The sequence below is a fragment of the Rasamsonia emersonii genome (genome assembly GCF_000968595.1).
Source record: "Rasamsonia emersonii CBS 393.64 chromosome Unknown ctg1118621759963, whole genome shotgun sequence".
Classification (NCBI taxonomy): domain Eukaryota; kingdom Fungi; phylum Ascomycota; class Eurotiomycetes; order Eurotiales; family Trichocomaceae; genus Rasamsonia; species Rasamsonia emersonii.
Window position 1 is genome coordinate 20,049 of NW_013563324.1, and position 21,659 is coordinate 41,707.

The window sequence follows — 21,659 nt, forward strand, 5'->3', positions numbered from 1 at the left end:
TCACATCGACTTTTACTCCTGATATATTTGCTTATCTAATCCCAGTTACTCTCGAGGGCCTGTTCGCCATCTTGACACCACGAGAGAACGCATCCACGGCCCCGGTCAGAAAAGACTGCTTGGCGATCATGTTAGCAGTCAATTCAGGTATGAATTCTATGACGGAATCTAGTTAGATAGCCCATGCTTCAATATGAATATACCCATCTTGAGTTTAAGCTTGGATCTATTGTCTCTATCATTCATCGTTCATCGTTGCGATTGCACCTGTACAATCTTCCTGAGATTATATAGACTGAGGTATATCAAGTGAGATGGGGTTTTAGGATTCGAAATGGTGCCTCATTGCATCCCCTAACCCCGTAAAACCTTCCTGGAAAACTTTGCGCCCAGCCAGCTCGTTGGCAAAGCGCAGTTTACGCGACAAATCCCAGTCATCAGGGTGGCAGAGCAGACTGTAGAGCATGCCTGCTATGAAGGTATCGCCAGCACCTATGGTACTATATTTCAGGGTGAGAACGCAGTCTTTCAGGGACGAAATGGGCTCTACGTACTCAACGACCTGGCCGTGTGCTACTGTGTACGCGGGAGTAGACTCGTAGGTAGGTGTGTTTCTATCGGCAAGATCCATAATCGCAGCGCCCTCTTCGCCCCAGGTACAACATAGATACCGTCTGTTCGCTAGTCAGTCAGGAGTTATCTACCGCGAGCGCCAAATCTTCCAGATCAGAGAAAGGCGTACGCTTTTGGCGTCAATTGCGCTTGCGCTCGAAGGAATTCCTCTGGTGATCGATAGCCGTTGGCCTGTCGTCACACAAAGGGTCAGTGATTGTACTGTGCAAATGTACCTAAGTAAACCATAATTGAGACTACGCAATAATCACCTGAGCCCAGCCTTTGGCGTAGAACACTACATCTGCCCCTGCGGCAAGCTCTTGCAGCCCGGCGCGACCAGGCTTCTCGACTTCCACACTGATCCGGACTGCGGGATGGCGCTGGCGGAGATACTGCATGCATTGCAAAGTTACATCTGGTATTCGTCCCTGCAAGGGATCTGTCAGCAAATAAACAGCGGTAGAGTGAGGGATGAATAAAACGAGAAGTGAACTTGCCTCGAAATGAAACCAGTCATCCGTAGTGCGCACCAGCTGGTCTGCAATCTGCACAAACTCTGCGACTGTCATCTCCGGCAGCTCGTTGTAGTTGACAATGGTTCGACTGCCAGTGGACTGGCTTTTGATGATATAGCTGGACGCAGGTTCGTTGAAGGCTTCCCGGTAGATGCAGTGCTGCAGGTTGACACGCGGACCGAACGAGGCCTTGATCTGCTGGCTGCCAACAGATGATCGTGCCGGTAGCACGGCCGCAAGATTCAGAGATATTTCGTTGTGCTCCGGCGATGAATCCAGTAGCTGCTGGAAGACCTCGACGGAGTTGGGACAGTTGCCCCCACGACGCCGGCGCACGCTCGAAGCTCGAAGCTTCTCATCCTCATCCGGGTAGTGGTCGACTCTGTCCAGTTCACATGATGAGAGTCGAGTCCAGATTGCTTTGTTGGGATTGCATCCTTACGTTAGGATCGTGTCGAGGTAGCATGCGCCAACCATGACGAGGGACCCCATCACGGCGGACGGTTTGCCTTGTTGGCCTTAATCTCGACTCAGTACACGTGATTGCGGTGTCGTGAGACAAAGCAGTATATACTTCAGGGTCTGGAAGTCAGGGAAGAGCTGAATTCATCACAACAATTCTAGTTCTGCATGAGTGCCATATATGGCGGGTGCTAATTTAAAATTGCAGCGGGTCACCCCAGATTAAAATATATTTTAATTGTATCTTCCTAGCGGCAGACCTGCATGCACGTATTCATCTCTATCAGGCTCCAGTCCAGCGATGGCCTGGAATCAGTTTTCCACCAACTTCAAGGATATATGCAATTCTATATCCTAACTCATATGTATATGACCAGGGAGCAGGCGTGCCTGATGTCGACAATCTCACAATCATCGCGGGGAGTCTCGTTGGAGCTCGAAAACCCTTACGTCATTGATGTCATGTGACTTATCGGTGTGTGCAGGGATTCCCCACTTTTGACACTTGACAAAAAAAAACAACAGCTCTGGTGCTGCGAATGGCAGGGACAATGCCATCCAACGAGTCGATGATATGCAGATATTTATCTCTTTGTCTGGCATTCTTTTCTTCAATAATGACTGCAATTGAGGCCAATGGGGAGCCTGGGGGCTTATCTCTCGCTCGGCCTTGCTGCTTCTGGCGGGACTTATCGCCGAGAAATGCACCGTTTCCCGCCTGTTGTCTTAGTAATCCGCGGCCAGCCACCGTCCAATCTCGTCCGAGCTCCATCTCTTTTCCAGGCCTCCGTCCAGTTACGTAAAGCTGCTCCTTGCCAGTAAGCGTTGTTGGATAAAAAAAGGTTCGTTTTTTTCCAAATTTTTCCAGCTCTGCAGCAGCCTGCTCACCGTCGTCTTTTTTCCAGGCAAGGCATAGGGTGTACTGGTCCCGAGTATACTCTGACGACCGCGGAAAATGATCGATGGCAGCGCCCAGGCCGTCATCATCGACCCTGCGCTCGGCGTCGCGTCCCACACCGCTCAGGCTCAATATGCTCCAACGTCCCGGCAGCCCTTTTGCGGTGATAGCGAAGGATGGGGTCCTATCAGCCCGGTCAGATTCGACTTCACGCCCTGCTTCCTAGATGTTTGGGTCGTGTTGGTCGCCGCATGGGGTCTATTCCTGGGTGCCGGCGCTATCTGGTTTCTGTTGAAGAAGAGGGTCCCGCAGCCAGTGCCAAAGAATTGGCATTTCTACGCGAAACTGGTGAGTTCTGCTTCACCGGAAGGGCCCGAGAAAGAGAATCTGACTGATTTGGCAGGTTGTTTTGTTCCTCCTGACCCTCTCGACCGCCCTTGAAGCGTGCTTTCAATTGGAGACGGACCCGCGGATTTGGCTGGCTGATTTCAGGTTTTGGGCATCCATCTCGACACTGCTGTCTCTTTTTGTGATATTCACGGTCCAGTACTATGAGCATTGGCGCAGCAGACAGCCCAATGGCGTCGTCCTCTTCTACTGGGTCTTTTACATGGTCGTGCGCGGCGTCAAGCTGCGGTCGCTCATTGCCCGGGAGACTTTCCGTCATAACCTTCCCTACTTTATCGTATTCGACATCAGCCTGGGTCTGGCCGTGCTGGAGTTCATCTTGGAATATTTCGTGCCAAAGAAGCAGAGTGCCTACGACGCGTTGGGTGCCGAAGACGAATGTCCCTACGAGTATGCCGACATTTTCTCCGTCCTTACGTTCAGCTGGATGACGCCAATGATGAAGTACGGATACAAGAATTACCTGACGCAGGATGACATGTGGAACCTGCGCAACCGAGACACCACACGGGTCACTGGGGAGCTGTTGGAGGAAGCGTGGCGAAAGGAATTGCGCAAGAAGAAGCCGTCCCTGTGGCTCGCGCTCTTCCGAGCGTTTGGAGGGCCCTATTTCCGGGGTGCCGTCATCAAAGTGGGGAGTGACATCCTGAATTTTGTTCAGCCCCAGTTGCTGCGCCTTCTGATCAACTTCGTCGACTCTTATCGTACTGAAAATCCCCAACCGGTAGTTAGAGGTGTTGCCATCGCGCTGGCCATGTTCGTCGTCTCCGTTTCGCAGACAATGTGCCTCCACCAGTACTTCCAGAGAGCCTTCGAGACCGGAATGCGCGTCAAGTCATCTCTGACCGCCATGATCTACTCCAAGGCGCTTCGGCTATCGAACGAGGGTCGTTCCGCGAAGACGACGGGCGATATCGTCAATCATATGGCTGTCGACCAGCAGCGTCTCTCAGATCTGGCCCAGTTTGGTATACAGCTCTGGTCCGCACCGTTCCAGATTTTCCTGTGCATGGCGTCGCTGTATCAGCTCGTGGGCTTGAGCATGCTGGCAGGCATTGGTGTCATGATCTTGATGATCCCCTTGAACGGCTTGATAGCCCGGATGATGAAGAAATTGCAGGTGACGCAGATGAAGAATAAGGATTCCCGGACGCGGCTCATGACGGAGATCTTGAATAACATGAAGAGCATCAAACTCTATGCTTGGAACACCGCGTTCATGAACAAGCTCAACCATATTCGGAATGACCTGGAGCTGAACACTCTTCGCAAGATCGGAGCGACGCAGTCCGTTGCCAACTTCACGTGGTCATCGACCCCTTTCCTGGTTTCCTGCTCCACCTTTGCCGTTTTTGTTCTCACCAACGACAAGCCGTTGACGACGGAGATCGTGTTTCCCGCGTTGACGCTGTTCAATCTGCTGACATTCCCGCTGTCCATCCTGCCGATGGTGATCACATCTATCATCGAGGCGTCTGTCGCAGTGAAGCGTCTGACCGATTACTTCGCCGCCGACGAACTGCAGTCGGATGCCGTCCTCTTTCAGGAGCCGGTAACCCACACCGGCGACGAGTCCGTCCGGATTCGAGATGCGTCGTTCACGTGGAATAAGTACCAGGAAAACAATGTGCTGGAGAACATCAACCTCAGCGCTCGCAAAGGAGAATTGACTTGCATCGTAGGTCGCGTTGGTTCCGGCAAGTCTTCTCTTCTGCAGGCTTTGCTTGGCGACCTTTGGAAGAATCATGGAGAAGTGGTCGTGCGGGGTCGCGTTGCCTACGTTGCGCAACAGCCGTGGGTGATGAACGCGAGCGTCCGAGAGAATATCGTTTTTGGTCACCGATGGGATCCGCAGTTCTACGAGCTGACCATTGAGGCCTGTGCTTTGGTGGACGACTTTAAGACCCTGCCGGATGGCGATCAGACAGAGGTCGGTGAGAGGGGAATTTCCCTTTCCGGGGGCCAGAAGGCTCGATTGACTCTTGCCCGAGCCGTATATGCCCGCGCAGATGTGTATCTCCTGGACGATGTTCTGTCAGCGGTCGACTCTCACGTAGGGCGACATCTCATCAAACGCGTGCTGGGGCCGAACGGAATCCTGAATGGCAAAACCCGCATTCTGGCCACAAATTCGATTGCCGTTCTACGCGAGGCGGACTTTATCGGATTGCTACGGGATCGCACTCTGGTCGAAAAGGGAACGTACGAGCAATTGCTCGCCATGAAAGGCGAGGTGGCCACTCTCATCCGTACTGCGTCGAGCGAGGACGAGGACGACTCCGAGACGAGTCTGGCCAGCAAAGGTGACAAGAGTCCCAGCTTGGAATCGCCGACGGCGACCGACGAGGCTGAAGAATCTGAATTGTCATCGGTGGATGAGGCCGAAGAGCGACTTGGTTCTCTTGCGCCTATCAAGCCTCACCCGGCTTCTGAAAGAAGAGCCAGCATGGCTACGTTGCGACGCGCCAGCACGGCCAGCTGGCACGGTCCTCGTGGAACGTCGGACGAGGAAAATGGCCTGAAAACCAAGCAGACCAAGGAGACGTCCGAGCAGGGCAAGGTCAAATGGAGCGTCTACGCGGAATACGCCAAGGAGAGCAACCTGTATGCGGTGGCCATCTATCTTCTGGCTCTTCTCGCGGCCCAGACGACCCAAGTTGCCGGTGGTTTCTGGCTGAAGCGGTGGTCAGAGGTCAACGAAATCGTAGGCGGAAACCCCGAGATTGGCAAATACATCGGAATCTACTTTGCTTTTGGGTTTGGATCGTCGGCCTTGGTGGTCCTCCAGACTCTTATTCTATGGATCTTCTGCTCTATTGAGGTATGGCAAGCATAACCAAATTTTAATGAAAGAGGTCTAACACTTCTTATCTAGGCTTCACGGAAATTCCACGAGCGGATGGCCTTTGCTATTTTCCGCTCTCCGATGAGCTTCTTTGAGACGACACCTTCTGGTCGGATCCTGAATCGGTTTTCAAGTGATATCTACCGGGTCGACGAGGTTCTTGCGCGTACCTTCAATATGGTGAGTCTGAGGATCTACTTTGCATCTACGTGGATTGTGATTGACACGAGAAACAGTTGTTCGTAAATACGGCTCGCGCTGTGTTCACGATTGCCGTGATTACAATCTCAACGCCGGCTTTCCTCATTCTGGTCGTTCCCTTGGGAGCTATCTACTTGTCCTATCAGAAGTACTATCTCCGGACCTCCCGTGAATTGAAGAGGTTGGACAGTGTGAGCCGAAGCCCAATCTATGCGCACTTCCAAGAGTCCCTGGGCGGCGTTTCGACCATTCGCGCGTACAGACAGGCCAAGAGGTTCGCCTTGGAAAACGAATGGCGGATGGACGCGAATTCGCGTGCCTACTTCCCATCGATCAGCGCCAATCGATGGCTCGCCGTGCGACTCGAATTTATCGGGTCGGTCATCATCTTTGCGGCTGCAGTTTTTGCCATCATCTCGGTTGCTACTGGCAGTGGACTTTCCGCGGGAATGGTGGGTCTTGCCATGTCGTATGCTCTGCAGATCACGCAGTCTCTGAACTGGATTGTGCGACAAACGGTGGAGGTCGAGACCAACATCGTGTCTGTGGAGCGAGTGCTTGAATACGCCAATCTGCCCAGCGAAGCACCGGATGTGATTTTCAAGAACCGACCCAACATTGGCTGGCCAGCGCATGGGGGCGTTGTGTTCCAAAACTACAGCACGCGTTATCGGCCGGGGCTGGATCTGGTTCTCAAGGATATCAATCTGGATATCAAGCCTCGCGAAAAGATTGGCGTGGTGGGTCGTACTGGCGCGGGGAAGAGTTCCCTGACATTGGCACTGTTCCGCATCATCGAACCGGCGGCGGGCAGCATTAGGTAAGGGGGTTTTCAAGCAGGTCATCTCCGCCTGGATACTGACGATCGGCGCAGCATCGACGGGTTGAATATTTCTACGATCGGTCTGTTAGACTTACGGGGCCGTCTTGCGATTATCCCTCAAGATCCCGCTTTGTTTGAAGGAACGGTCCGAGACAATCTGGACCCGCGACATGTTCACGACGATACGGAACTGTGGAGTGTACTCGGTAAGAAGTGCTCCCATGTGGTTCGGGTGTTTTAGTTGCATGCTGACTGGATCTAGCGCATGCAAGACTCAAGGACCACGTCGCGAGCATGGATGGGCAACTGGATGCCTTAATTCATGAAGGAGGTAATATTTTACGACATTCTATCCCGTTCCTGCAAAAAGCTGACGTTTTGTAGGATCGAATCTCAGCCAGGGCAACGCCAGCTTATTTCTCTGGCACGGGCTCTGTTGACGCCGAGCAATATTCTGGTGCTCGATGAAGCGACGGTACGTGTAGTAATTTACTTTGCTCAGGTCAATTGCTGACAATTGTTTTTTTTAGGCTGCGGTTGATGTCGAGACGGATGCACTGATCCAGCGCACGCTGCGCAGCAGCGTCTTCAAGGACCGCACCATCATTACGATCGCGCACCGGATCAACACGATCATCGACTCGGACCGGATTATCGTTCTGGACCGAGGGACAGTGGCGGAATTCGATACCCCAGCAGCGCTGATCCGGCGTGGCGGAAAGTTTTACGAGCTCGTCAAGGAGGCGGGCCTGCTTGACAGCGAAGCGGTGACATCTCTGCTCAACGCGGCGTGAGTCTAGCAGTCGGGGAACCGGATCGTTCCACCGGGTCGGGACGATCATCATTTTCTTTGTCCTGAAGGCGCAGGAGGTCGGCATATGAAGCCAAAAGAGGCAGGGCAAGTCAACGGCCCCGCGGCATCAGCAAGGACACCAGCGGGTGCGGCTGCGTGCACAGTTTCTTGGTATCTACGAGTGGCAGGCTGGCAGCAAGACCGAAAATCTCCGGCCGGGCTGGCGAGTCTGGACCCTGGCGCGAATGTCTGTGCGGCATGGCGATCGCTGTAGTGCGGCGCTAGCAAACCAGCCACTAATAGATGTAGAAAAAGCGTAAAAGTTGAAAGCTTGGTCTAGGGAAAGACAATGTGTTTGTTCGTTCAACTTCGTTGTTTGTATCTAGGCATTGTTGATTGAACTGGCCTATTTTCGGTTCCTTTATTTGTAATTATTGAGCACAAAGAAATTGATACCTCTGTAGACAGACAGACAGACAGACACTACTTTCTTTCGTTTGGTAATTTTTTTAACCCTTTTTCCCTTTTCATACGGTTGCATTGCATTACATTGCATTGCATTGTAGGTAGTTTAGTTAGACGCTAATTTGCACCCTATCTAAGTAGGATCGAGATGATCTACAGTAATTACATACAACCAAAACATAGGTACAGTACTTATCCCTTTCATTATCTAGTAGTAATTAACTCTTTCTTTGTTGGAACTTGGAAGTGAGTGAGTGAATGAGTGAGTGAGTCGATCTGCTCGTTAGCCGTTTTTTTCCCCCTCCCCGACAAACACTACTCGGAACTCTGTGGTTGCTAAATTTGTTGTTGGTTGTTGGATGAGATATTCGTTGTATTGTGTATTCCCATTCACACCAGGTGAAAACTGGTGCTTCTTTTTTTTTTTGGCAGAAACTCAACTGATTTCATTTCATTTCATCTTTCGTCCCTGACCTTTGCCCCTGCTTTGGAATTGAGTAGTACGTATGTATATTCTTGTGGCGAGTCAAGTCAAGTTAATCTTTATTTATCTGCGTCTCGTCGTGTTGTTTGAGTTGGAGGTAGTCTTACGCTTTTTAGCATTCATTCTTTTCCTTCAACAATCCTTGATCTAGTTAATTAATTAATTAATCTGCTCTGCGTGCTTTTCAAATCATTCGTTTCGCAAACTTAATTATATACCCTTCGTTTCTCGCAGATCAGATTGATAAATTTCATTTTGGTTATCTTATTGTGATATGTGGTATTCAATCAGTAAATATCTCCATGTATTAAAATCCAAGTGACTGCCCTACACTCCAGGCCTATACTTCGTCCTCGGATCCTTGGAACCATGACGCCGCCACCTGGTCGCGTATATCTCCGGCGGATACTTCCATCCCATATGCCTCTGCTTATTCCGGACGAGTTCCTGCCAGATCTCTCGCCGAGGAACAGGCGTCGGGTCAACAAAGATGAACATTTCCTTGACGCCGTCTTCTCGAAGGGCCTGGATGTATCGTTCCAACCACTCGGTGTCGGTGTTGCCTTCCAGGTTGAGGTTTTCTTCAACCCATTCCTCGGATAGGTTCATGCCGTCTATCAGATCCTGCAGGTCCACGAAATTTTTGGTAACGATCAGGCTCTCCGCGTAGACGGGGAGCTTTGGATATGGAAATCCACCTTTGAGAGTAAATTATTAGGGTACGGCTTTTCAGTAGCAGGGACCTTCATTCTTACCTTTGCTCCATTCTATATTTTCCGGCCTACAGTCAATATGACAGTAACTTGCCGGTAGCAACAACCAGAAATCTGTCCTGCCAATGGCCTTGAATCGGGGGTATTTATGATGAGCGAGTTGGGCTTTGAGACTGGGAGCGGGCAACATGGTTCCAGAAGATCACTGTGTGAGCTGGACAGCTGGGCAGCTTGGTCGTGCTGTTCGTTAGGAATGCATAGCATTCGGTCCTACGTAACAACGACATCAGTATGCATGTACTACTCTTCCCCTATAGATGATAATAAGTAGGTGGATGGACAGACATGAGTCACTCGACCAGCCCCGTAATAGACAAGCGCATATTCATCGACAAAACACAGAATATTCCAGCATCTGTTAGGATGGATAGCACAGTTGCAACTTGTTCGGGTGTTGGTCTCTTATCTCCAGGATTTCCGATTGCTAGTGGGTGGAAAGCTTTAGAGACCAAAGGCTCAGTATTTGCTTGCGGCTTATCCATTCTATCGCCATTTCTACGCAGATGAAAGAAGCTTGCGCTTGAAGTCTCAATGGTGACGAAGAGGATAGTTATCATACCCCCGCCTTGGTTGGGTTGTCTTGTCACGTGTCATTGGGTGAGTGTTGGAGGAGTGTACTTAACTATGAGAATGATTTACTACTAATAGTGATAGAACACGTATTTTGTTTATCGCTGATTATATATACATGCTATGGCATAGTTATAGTAGAGCAGTAGATACAATAAGGACATGGGACAGAAAAGTCCTCTATATAACCGACAAAACTGGAAATTAACCGAGTTATTATATATTCACCCACTATCTATCTACAAAGTACATATTTGTACTTACTTTAACTACGCTGAACTGAACAGAATTGAATACTTATCTATCTACCCGGAGTACTGGTGTCTGTTTCAGATTCAATTCAATTCAATTTCATTTTCACTCACTTTGCGATCCCTTGCCTTGCTAGCCTGCTATCTTACGACATAAACACAACTCATGTAGCGACATTCACCGAAATAAAATAGACTATACTACACTAGAGTAGAATAGAGTAGAGCATGCATCATCATGGCAGACTCCTTCGGATGGAGGAAACATCTCTTACTCCATATGCAAGGCTGAAACAGAACAACTCCATAACGATAACTATAACCGTCTACATGCATGAACTACGGAGTATATAGTATATGTATGCGTATGTACAGACGGGTACGGACCGGTCAGCGTGGATGCCATGTGATGGATGGATCCAACCGATCTGTGGCGTGGATCCTCCTAGTCTGACTGTTTCATCTGACGGACTGAGTCATGAGTAGTGACTAGTGAGTGAGCAGTAGCAAATTAGTAATACTCGACAGATCGAAAAAAAGGTGATAGAAGCTGAATCGAAGGAAAAAGAAAAAAGAAAAAAAAACAAGGGTTCACGGGTTATGGCTGACTAGCCTGACTCAGTGAGTAACTGATCTACCCTATCCCTGGTCCCCGGATTAATTAGTCTTAGCTAGCTGCTAGCTAAATACCTAGCTAGCTAGATAGATTGATACTAGATAGATATAGGGTTAGTGTTAATAGTGGACCTACCTGGATTATCAGTATTACTAGCGGCTCGTCTGTATGCATGCATGCACGCCTCTTTCTTTCTTTGACTTTTCCTTTGTTTTTTGTCAGCAATTGAGCTTGTTTCTTGTTGTTGGTTTATTTTTACTACCATCCTATCCAGTGATTGGCCGCCGTTATCCAACAAGTTTTTACCCTAAATCCGGGGAAATTCGGAGACAGATCTATTGCGCATCTCTCCATATGTAATACACATACTTACTTAGTACTATGTATGCTTAGTACTCTACATACATACGAGTACGAGTACGAACTCCTAGTCTCGTACTAACTTAATTTTTATGTTAAAGGGGGATATCCGTAAGCACTATACTATGTAACTAGGTAGATGCCTGCCATACCCTGCCATACCCTGCCGTGCCACATGCCGCGCCACATGCCACATGGCACGGCTGTCGAGTCATGCTTGCATTGCATTAGCAGCGGTTTTTCTACGACGTCGGAGTACAGTGCAGTGAGTCGACTCGAGTGGACGGTGCTTAACCCAGCTGGGCAGGTGATAATTCTTGCCATCAGTCAGTAGTCACTGACAGAAGCAGAGACAGAGGCAGAACAAACGGGCTTCAGTCGATGATCTTGAATGTACTGTATGTCCATCGACCAGGATACTGTTGGCGATAATCAATAGCTAGCATAATAAAATAATACGGGGTACTAAGAAAGGATCTACATAGATCACCGTCCTACAATATGTATGCACATGTACAAACGGAGCACTGCCTATCCAGGCAATGAATGATTCTACTGCTATTACCAAGGGAGAAGAATCTCCGAGAAGATTCAAGAGAAAAGGGTCCACCTAGTTACCCATTATTTTAGCAGCTTTAATACAGCATCACTACTAATATTAGTTCTTCCACCCCTTTTTTCTTTGCTTTTTCTTCCCCAGACAAGACGAGACGATATATGGTTATACCCTCGTATACCCCGTATATGCAAGCCCTCGTCTCGCCCACCCAACCACCGTCTAGCATAACCGACCGGCCATGCATAAGTCCTGCACTTTGGCCACTGTGCGAACCCGGTGTTTGGGACCGGACGTGTCACTCTGGCACTCACTAGGTAGTTATTTAAGTTGGTACGGAGAATCCTGTAGGATTTAAGCTGCTTGATCCAGCATTCAGCCTTGGATCTAGTTAGTTAGTTAGTTAGTTAGTTAGTTACTAACTTAGTAGGATTCTCTACTTCGGACATACACATACGGGTATTTTTATACTGTAAACAACGACATAAATAGATACACACCTGCCTTCCTTGGAAATATCTTGCTACACCGCCTACCTGATAAGATTGGGATCCATCTATCTATCTACCTAGTATCGTACAGTACACACCTGCAGACATCGTTGCCGGATAAAAAATCCGGTGCCATAGACTGCAGTCATCGTTGTCGCCATCAGAGAAGGTTGTTGATGCAAGATTCGAAATTTATCTATCTATCTTCCATCTATCTGTGGACAATTGAATTATTTATAGACTCTAAATTCGTGGTATTAGACTATTTTTTCCTTTTCGTTAGAATTCTCTATGTGTACTACCTACGTAGATAATAGCTAGCTAGCTGTCGATATTGTATATACTGGAGTAATCAAGTCCTGGATGATTGATTGTTGGCATATGATGGTAATGACACTGTCTATCGTTCATTACAATAACTAGGGTTCACGTAGGTGTCTCATACGCTATAGCAGATGGATTCCTCGGCCCTCCCGTCCTCCCGTCCGCCCGTCCGCCCGTGGTCCACTGGTCCGGCCCGTCAGGAAAACAGATCGCTGGATCGATGGATCGATCGGTGGATCTGGACCGAGGTTGCAACTTACCATGGTACCAGAGTTCCATGCTGCTTGTGCGGGTATAATCTGTTTGCTCGATTCTGCTTCCTTTTTAGGGAGGTGTCATCATGTCAATAGCATGGTAATACTCGTGATACTAATCATGATAATGAGTCTGTGTTCAATGCTGCTTAATCTGATTGCAGATCACTCGCCACAGTCAGCTGCCCGCTGTGGCAGTGCAAGCCCCTCGGACTTGATCTCCAACCAATCGGCGCCAGCACAGCCACAGCGCCGCCATCTCACTCTATCGCAACATCTTGCCTGAGTTGCCTCAGATCAGCCAGTACCGCCTCCGGATGAATTTAACTCCCTGTCTAGTTCCATTCCTGCAGACGACTCCCTCCGATCGTTCCTGCAGCGTGGCTGTTATCTCCACTTCTCCTCACGCTCTCTCGCCTGACGATTCCTCTCTGGCCCCTCCGATCCCGCTCGAACTGCTTCCTTGCATGAGCGGTGGGTTTTTTTTTGGCCCCATCGGAGAAGCATCATGACAAATACTTGCTGCAGATGCGGGGAAGTCCTCTTCCACGGTTCCACCCGCCGCCACCGCACGACCGGTCCGCTCGCCAAGCTTGAATGCTGATGAACCATTGGCAACCTCGTCCAGAGCTTGCAGCGACGATATCCCAACGGATCGCGGCTGCTGCTTCGGCATGCATGCAACCTGGACCCAGATCGCCAGATCTCAATCGCTTCAGAGCGGATCGTGCATCTGCATATCCTGAGACAGCCACCTGCAGGCAGAGGAAGGAAATGTGCTACTGCTGTCGTCCTCGTTGAGAACAGTGATCACCAAAAATTAGCTATCCAAGATAAGCCGTCTTTTCTGGGAATATACTATCTCTAATGCTGATCTCTTGCGGGAATTTCATGCCCAAATGTAGCCAGACTCCTTCGTGCAATAAGAATGTGTGTGCAGACCACGCGATATCGTCTTCAAGGTCATCGCTGCATACTCGTTCGATTCGTCGAAGCTTATATGTCGACGGCCCACTTCCCATCTTCCGTCCCAAAAAAATCCCTTTAGGCTTCCGCCACCGAGTCCGCGCATCGTGGACCCTGTGGAAGTTTGTTCCGCTGCCCTCGATTCGGTCCCAGAGCAATGGCAGTGGCAGGTGGATTGGTTGGTGTTGAGACGGTGCTCGAGCCGATCCCAATCTGCTGGTCGGCGATGCGGCTTGTTAATCTTAGTCTTCACGATCGGGCCCACCGCGTAGGAGGGACTGGGTTGTATACTCGCTTTAGGCTCCGGCGATCGCGCGGTTCGGGAACTAATAATCGCCGCCAATCTTCCGTGTGCTGGAGCAGCCCTCGTTGTGGGGAAGGGATTCATGTCTGGCGACGAGTGTAGTCGTATGGCGAGATGGCGTATACCAGACCCCGAGTGCACGATTCCGAAGAGTTCTTGATTGAACCAGCTACGCGAACAGGATCATTAAGGGACGCGGGTCTACCAATCAATCCCGCTTCCGAGGCAGTGCTCCGTCCGGAGTAATTCACACTCTGCTCACTGCAAGAACAACGCTCCTCTCGTCACGAGCCACACTGGGGCGCCTTCGTGGCTCACCGCCGGGCTTATGTGCTCGTCATGACTAATCAAAGGTGCAGATGCATGCGCATGTTGTCTGCTGGCCGACTTCGTCAGCTGCGTCAGCAGTCAGGTGACCAGCCCTCGCTCCCGCGGCGTGCTCGACCCGGCGGATCGGCGACTCTGGAATCCCGGATCTCCAGTGGCCTCGTGATGACTGTCGCCGGTGTCAAAGCGGGAGCCAAAAATTGGACCAGATAGTGCCAGATACCCCAGCACCTGAGGCCAATGGCGGCGCCAGCTGACGCCCCTTGAGTCGATGGCGGCGGTTTAGCCCATTGCAGGGCTGTCCGGCGGCCCTTCCGCGGGCCCGCCAAGGTTGGGCGGCCCGGCCTGGGTCCCGAGTCAATACTAAGAATCACGCTTTAGTAATGATAATAATCAATCAGGCAGTCTACAACTGAATACTTCTTTGAGCATCTATGTACTGTCCTGTCCAGTACTATGGATCCGCATTATAGGGGACCAAAATGCAAAATCCTTGTGGCCATCATTCATGCCGGCCACTGGCCAGACCTTCACCAGCCACTGCCACCGGGGCAGGCGATCGGCGTCCTGGCTTCCCACCCGCATGGACATGCAGGGCCTCGAGTCTGGACTCGGCATCCTAGAGCCTGGAATCAGTCCCACAGGGACAGCGTCACGTTTCCCTATCCACGCGGCAGCCAGCTTAGCGCACAGCCATTTCAGCCGCCGGTTTGGATCACGGTCTTCTATCCGGATATCCCTTTTGTCGAGGGCTTCAACGAAAATACCAACACTTCTCACAAGTAACAACTGGCAGATACCATTGAAATCAAGAAAATTGTCGGTCTCTGTCCGGAGTCACCGGCAGTCGAATTGATAATGTCACCGGATATTTGCGTTCGGCGTGCCCGGGGTGGGATGAGTACGATACTGAACTGGGAATCTGGCAGCGATCATCAAGCCACTTCATGGCTGATAAGCGTATTCCGTACGGTGTACTCCGTAGGAGGTGCCAGAGAAAAAAAAAGTTGTGCCTAGTGACAGTTGAGACATGACTTGCTTCTGACAGGGTTCATCTGTCACTGCTCGCAATGATGCAATCCGGTGGTTCCCCCCTGCTTACCCCAGGCGCTGGTCAGCTATGATTGTAAGCTATGGCTCTGACTCGTCCGGCGTTGTTCGGAGTTCGCTATGATTGCTACACAGGGGGAACACCACCGCTGCTCGGCATAAGGTAACTGTGGCTAGACGCGGCTAACCACCGTCTGGATACCGGCAGACGATCAGGTTTCCAGAAAAGGCTTGGCCTCGAAACCTTTGTCCTGCAAGCTGCCGATCGATCTCCTAGGCGGTGCTCAGGCCTCTGAATCTCCCAAGGTCTCTGTCCTGTTGGGGGCGAATGTCCTGCGCCGTAGATTATGACTAGAAGGTGCATCTTGCTCGTCCCCTGTAGCAATGGCAATGGCAATGGCAGAGGACGTTGTAGAGTTGTCGAGGCAGCAGGGCAGCGACATGTGACTTGGCGGGCTCCCGTGATCTCCTCGCAGGGCGCGTTCCCTGCCTGAGATAATCGGCAGCCGTTCCTCTGTCCTCTGTAATTACTCTGTACGCGGCCAGAATCCCTTCCTCTGCGCTTTTCATGATCAGCAGCGCCCCGTCGATCTCGGCTCCACGATGTTTCTGGAAAGGATGGGCTGGGTGCAGTCGCCGGCGACAGTAGCTAGGCGCAATTAGTCATGCCTGCGTGCCTAGGCGCCGGTGGCTGTCTGCACGCTGTGCGTACGTCTAACTAAACATTCCTGCCTTGCGATTCCTGCCCACTGACTGGCTCTGGGGAACATTCCTCCAGATCCCCGATCGAAAGAAAGCGTGGCTGACTTACCAACACTGTCCTCCATGCCGTATCCCTTTCCTCTGCAAACCAGTGCCCGCGGATCGGGCTTCCACCCAGCTCGGGTCCCACCTCCTTCAGCCGGAGGATGATGCCGCGACATGGCCTAAATGACTAGCATGAAAGAACGGTAGACGCACTCCTAGTCCTGCTTGACTGCATCAAACTGACATGGGAGGGACCAGGGAGATCCCAGCCAGAGCAGATCCTTTGTTTGACGGAGAACACCGGACATACCCCGTACAGCACGAAATAATCGATAACATTGATTGGGGGGTAATAGTCTTAAAATTGACATGCCTGCATGGAGACCCTTGTTCTTCTCTTCTCCAGGGCCACGGCCCACACGCCCCGGCCTGGCAGTTTCTAAGCTACATGTATGTACTTTGCCGCCGAGGCTGGAGCCGAGCATGGCTTACGCTTCCCAAGGCACCGGCTTGGAGGCTTGACGGCGGCCATCAGATCGCCGTTCTCTCAAGGGCGTCTCTCAAGCGCACGCCACTAGGATTGGCGTGTGGGGAGCCCGGATCCCCCCAATAGTACCTATGCGCCACAGCCTGTCTCCGAGTAAAGCCTGGAGCACGTCGCCCTTAGGCCGCTGCAAGAGCGATCATTGGATCGGAAGTCGATTGCGCGCTGCATTGCCTCACATTCAAACCAAACAAGCAACCTTCTTCATTGAGCACACAGCCTATCCATTGCTCAGGCCTGTTTTTTTCGTAGGCTCAATGGAATAAAGAACGGACCATGGTACGGAGAGCCGTCCAAGCACCCTAGGAAGAGAGCAACAATGGAACAATTGGATATCCGGCCTTAACGCCATTTCGTGTCTTCTCTAAGATCACCGCGGAAGAAATGGCGTGCGAAAGGGTCGTACTGTATCAAAGTCATCTAGCCTCGTATCAGCAGTATCTGATCCCTCGCTTCTCACGCCGCCAGCGTCGTTCGACTTGCAGGTACATACACCTGAATCAGTCGCCTCCTTGGTTCGTACCCCGCCGCGCCTTGAATCCCCAAACTCGCGGCGCCAATCGCTGCCACGTTTTTCGGCTTTCTTTTCTCTTTTACAAATCTTATTCCGGACCCTGGCCTCAAAGGGACTAAGCGTTGTTCCTTTCTCAGCCAGTAGATGGCGCCCCTGTCAGACGGCTTGTTTCCTTTTTGCTCCGGCGACGTTCAGGTCTATGTACTGTAATAATCGACTAAAAGCTATTACCACAACCCTGTTCCCTTCGTCCCTCCGTCAGTCAACTCCGTACATCATCCTAACGACGGCGCACTGAACTCCTTCCGCTAAACTAATGTACCTGCTGTCTGGTGCCCTGGCTGAGGTGAGTCCCACCGATCTATTTTAATTCCTTGTTGGTGTCTTCGAAGGGTGCCCCTTATCTACGCCATGATATATGTTCGGTTAGTGGGTAAAGGCCCGTACCGTCCGGACTGCAGCAGTCGAAATACATATGTATTTAATACCTATTCAGTCAGTCGCACCACCCGACTTCAGTTTCGAATTCTTTTCTCAGATGCCCTTTCTCTTGCCCCTCTCGTCTTCCTCACCATCCTCTTTATGTTCCTCTTTTGTCTCCCTCATTCTATATGGTGACCTCTGACCAAGTTCCTGATCAGCATTGTTCCTGAAGCTGAAGCACTGATCTCTATCTCTGTCTTATGAACCAGTGTCTAACATCAATTTTCCCTTGTCTCTTGAATATAGGGGCAATTCGGATTTCCAATTCCCTTCTTTCAATGTTTGGGTGGCCGCTCTGATGATTTCATAACCTGCACTTTCTCTGGATTGCCGAAGATCTCCGTGAAATCAAAGGAGAATATCACCATCTTTACCCTCTTCTATTTTCTGCAATTTACACCGAGCGAATCAAACAATCAAGCAACCGCTTGGACCTTAGATTTGTTTGATTCCTATTGACAGATGAACAATCGGAGTCCGTCGACATACTGCTTCTATTACGATTCCCGACCTTGAACGTCCTCGATACATTTCTTCTCGAGTACTGCAACACTCCGAGAAGAAGAATCATCATAGAAAAAAAAAACACGCAGCAGCCAGCACCCGAAAACTTGAAGCGACCTTGAAGACGCACTCACGCCAACCTACCCCACATTCACAACAACTGCCATTGGTATACATCCATTAAAACAACGCAAGTATGGTTGTAGCAGCGCCCATATCTGGGGCGGGCCCAACCAAGCGGGCGTCGCCGTGCGCCTCGCACGAGGACTATGCAGCATGGGATGTGCCGGTTCGTAAAATCTTATTCTCCCAACAACCACGCTGAGCTCACCAATGCACAGAACATGGTCCTGGCCCGGCGCACACTCTCCCATTACGCTTTAATTTACATGGACAACATTGGGAACGTCCGAGTCGAAGAGTCCCCTTCCGTTCGGGAACTGAATCAGAGCTTCTTTACTCCGGAACTGCGCGAAAAATTTCTGAAAGTTGTCAGAGAGAAGGCCAATGCCCGGACAATGCCCATTGGTACGTTGATGTCTATTCATGATACCGAGATCGGTGGTTGACCCGGTGCCCTGTAGGCCCTCATCGTGCCATCGTTCACGATGAGGATGTAACTTTCCCGACTTCAAATTTCTCCTTTGACTACACAGCCAAATTGTCCAACCACGACGGAGACCTGGGGGGCTGGCCGCCAGTTCGCCAGGTCAAAAGACGCAGAGGCGATTCGGCCTTGGATGTGCAGTATATCGATGGTATTCCTGACGGCCCTGAAGAAGCGTCAATGTATCCCACGGTGGACCGGATCCCGCTGGAGATCGGTGACGAGGAGAAGGTCAAAGCCTACTACGAAAACGCGTTCAAGCACTTCCAGCAACTGAACTGTCGACAAATGGCCAAGGCCTTTATCAAATTTATTGAACCCCGAAAACAGGTAAAACATCCGTACAATGGTGGCCGACCCCCGCCAGGCGCAGCACCCGGTGAGAAGGGCGACCCTGAGAAAACTAAGCCTGAGTGGTGGCCCGAGGGGGTTGTCCACAAAGAGCCTGATCATCTGAAAAAAGACCGTGAGTTTTCTTTCGGCAGCACCAAGGGGGTAGGGCGCAGTAGTTTGCTGACTGAATGTTTTCAGAGCGCCTGCGCCTCCTGGTCCACATCATTCGGAACCTTGGGAAATACGGTATCACGTCTGACAAGCTGAAGGAAGTTGCGTACGATGCCAAAAGACAGATCAAGCCTCCGGAACGGATGGAGATCTTGGTTGAGATCTTCCGGGTCAGAAAGCTCGAAGAACGGTTAGAAAGACAAGAAGTCGGTACGTACTTGTGAACTTTGGCCTCCTACTTTCTAGTAGCTTTTCGTCTTGGGCTGAATTGCTCTGCTTCTGGACTAACTAGTTTAAAGATCCAACCACGGTGATCTACGTTGTCAACCGGGATCCTGGTGCCAAAAACGATAAGGACTCAGATGGTTTTAGCGATTCGGAGCCGCAAGGAGATCAGGATGACCGTGAGGACGTCGAGGAAGGACTTTTGACCCCCCTCTCATCGTCGGCGCAGACCTCGGGGCCCCTCACAATATCTGTCGACCCTCTCAGCGCTCCGCAACAAGCCAGGTCGGTAGCGATGGCCGGTGACCGAACTCAAATGTTTCAAATGCCTTCAACCCTCGGCTTCGAGGATCAGGCACGACAATCCCATGCATTCCAGTCCCCGCAGTCCGGTGCCAAGACGGAATATCAAGATAGTTTCTCGCAGCCTCTAGCTCGCACACCCACGGGGATGACAGTAATCAGCCCTAGCAGCCATCGGGGGTTCGATTACGTGACGCAGCAGTCATTTACTTCATCCGCATCAGAGGAACAGATGCGGCCACTGAATCAACCGGCAATGCCGCCACAACAGTCTCCTACTCAGTTTAGTGGATGGTCACCATCCTTCCAGCAGAACATGTTCAGTCCAATGGACTATAGCGGTGGATCCAGCCGTACAGTCCAGCAGCAGATGCCATATTCATCATACACGATTTTCCCCACAACGCCTTCACAGGAGGTCCCTGCGACCCATTCTCTTCCCGATCTCCATGGAGCACGAGCTCAGGCCCAGATGGACGTGATGGCAATGAACGCTCCATTCCAAAATAGTTCTATGACTCATCCCCATGCCGTCCCGCGCCATGATGCTAGCGCCGAAGCTTCGCTCGTGTAGGGTCAAATTTTTCCCCCGCGAGCAATTAACTGCAATCCGACTCTCCTTCTTTCTCTCCTATTTCGATCTTGACGACGCTTACGACCGGTATGAGTGAACGACTAGAAAAAGCTCCTTGTTCTTGGACAGAATTGGCGCATCTGTGTTCTGGGATCTTTTTTTGAACGTTTACCAGGGTCGTCTTGAATACGAACAGACATGAAATGTCAAAACCTCGTGATGCCTCTTGTTGTGTGTACTTTTTGGACGTGATCAAACGAACGACTGCTTATGGTGCGGATATGCTTGAGATTTTTCGACTACCCTTTTGCGTTGTTTTTCTTTTTCTTTTTCTTTTTCTTCTTTCTCTTGGTTTTTTTTTCTCTCAGGAGTTTCTTCTCTCAGGACATACTCTGTTAGCTGTGTTTTGGGGCGAGGCGTATTATATGGGAGGGTGGAGTGTCTGTTTGGAGGGAGCAAACGGGTGAGGCAAGCTGGTCTTGTTATAGTTACTAAAGCAGGGGGGCATGACGAGAGAGGGTTGCTCTTCTTGTGATGTTCGAGTGCCATACGTAGGTAGTCGCCGGAGTGACTGAGAGACGAGATGGATTTGTCGATGTATGTATGTATATACGTACTTGTCGATTTGAAGCTGAATGAATTGCTATGAATCGATTATCAATTTCGACAGTGAATGAGAGCTTCCATGCTGTATGAATTGTTCTTATTGTAGTATTCTTCGTAGGCTGGATTATTTGACAGTGAATGCAGCGTGATGGTGGTCCGTGCACGCAGCAACGCCGGCCCAGCTATTGAGCTGTCTTTGCGCGCCGCGGGCCTTGGGCTGTCCTGCGCATTCACTGCCTCGCCCAACAAAGACAGGTCCCTGCTCAAAACGACGGTCGCAGCAATTCATCTAGAGCAGGGACTGCTTTTCGCTCGCTTGATGTCTGCTTCATAACCACCCCTTCCGTTCGCCTTCGCGGTTGACAGCGCCCTTCCGCTCGACCTGTCGCCGCTGTTTGATGGCTGGCTCCATTCTGCAGCAGCGGTCTCTTTTCTCCATCCAAATCGCCTGATCCAACTGCATTCCGTGTCCCTTCGTCGCTGCTTCGCACTGCTCTCCTCGTCGCTGAGAGACTGGAGCTGTCCCATCCGCGTCGTTGTCTCTCTGCATGTGGCCACCGGAGCCGTGAGTATTGCCCGCTGCTCTGCCCGACAGGTACGTATGGCCCCCTCTAACGATGTTGACCCCTTCTTCCTTCCTTTGTATGGAACGGAGCTCCCATTTGCTCCCTCTTCTCAGTGCGCGATGGCGAGATCT

The 21,659-nt window shown here is 50.8% G+C and overlaps 6 protein-coding genes across 6 annotated transcripts; 2 read left to right on the forward strand and 4 right to left on the reverse strand.

The window, feature by feature from the left end:
- Positions 1–322: 322 nt before the first annotated feature.
- Positions 323–1,607, reverse strand: T310_0770 (PfkB family kinase; the record flags this gene model as incomplete). The annotated part of the gene is made up of 4 exons (XM_013476337.1): positions 323–674; positions 743–804; positions 885–1,512; positions 1,573–1,607. The coding sequence occupies 4 exons, from the start codon at positions 1,605–1,607 to the stop codon at positions 323–325; spliced, it is 1,077 nt and encodes a 358-aa protein (XP_013331791.1).
- A 940-nt stretch (positions 1,608–2,547) lies between these two features.
- On the forward strand, positions 2,548–7,561 carry T310_0771 (2-alkenal reductase; the record flags this gene model as incomplete). Its single annotated transcript, XM_013476338.1, has 8 exons — positions 2,548–2,838; positions 2,894–5,719; positions 5,774–5,923; positions 5,980–6,764; positions 6,819–6,973; positions 7,030–7,098; positions 7,169–7,242; positions 7,298–7,561. 8 exons carry the CDS (start codon positions 2,548–2,550, stop codon positions 7,559–7,561), a joined length of 4,614 nt encoding a protein of 1,537 aa, XP_013331792.1.
- A 1,067-nt stretch (positions 7,562–8,628) lies between these two features.
- Positions 8,629–9,412, reverse strand: T310_0772 (uncharacterized protein; the record flags this gene model as incomplete). The annotated part of the gene is made up of 3 exons (XM_013476339.1): positions 8,629–8,656; positions 8,841–9,207; positions 9,265–9,412. The coding sequence occupies 3 exons, from the start codon at positions 9,410–9,412 to the stop codon at positions 8,629–8,631; spliced, it is 543 nt and encodes a 180-aa protein (XP_013331793.1).
- Positions 9,413–11,406: 1,994 nt separating this feature from the next.
- Positions 11,407–12,234, reverse strand: T310_0773 (uncharacterized protein; the record flags this gene model as incomplete). The annotated part of the gene is made up of 6 exons (XM_013476340.1): positions 11,407–11,498; positions 11,578–11,689; positions 11,950–12,022; positions 12,059–12,105; positions 12,136–12,191; positions 12,225–12,234. The coding sequence occupies 6 exons, from the start codon at positions 12,232–12,234 to the stop codon at positions 11,407–11,409; spliced, it is 390 nt and encodes a 129-aa protein (XP_013331794.1).
- A 171-nt stretch (positions 12,235–12,405) lies between these two features.
- On the reverse strand, positions 12,406–13,380 carry T310_0774 (uncharacterized protein; the record flags this gene model as incomplete). The annotated part of the gene is made up of 3 exons (XM_013476341.1): positions 12,406–12,428; positions 12,711–12,763; positions 13,112–13,380. The coding sequence occupies 3 exons, from the start codon at positions 13,378–13,380 to the stop codon at positions 12,406–12,408; spliced, it is 345 nt and encodes a 114-aa protein (XP_013331795.1).
- Positions 13,381–18,412: 5,032 nt separating this feature from the next.
- On the forward strand, positions 18,413–20,356 carry T310_0775 (uncharacterized protein; the record flags this gene model as incomplete). The annotated part of the gene is made up of 4 exons (XM_013476342.1): positions 18,413–18,671; positions 18,728–19,216; positions 19,282–19,464; positions 19,554–20,356. 4 exons carry the CDS (start codon positions 18,413–18,415, stop codon positions 20,354–20,356), a joined length of 1,734 nt encoding a protein of 577 aa, XP_013331796.1.
- Positions 20,357–21,659: the final 1,303 nt, after the last annotated feature.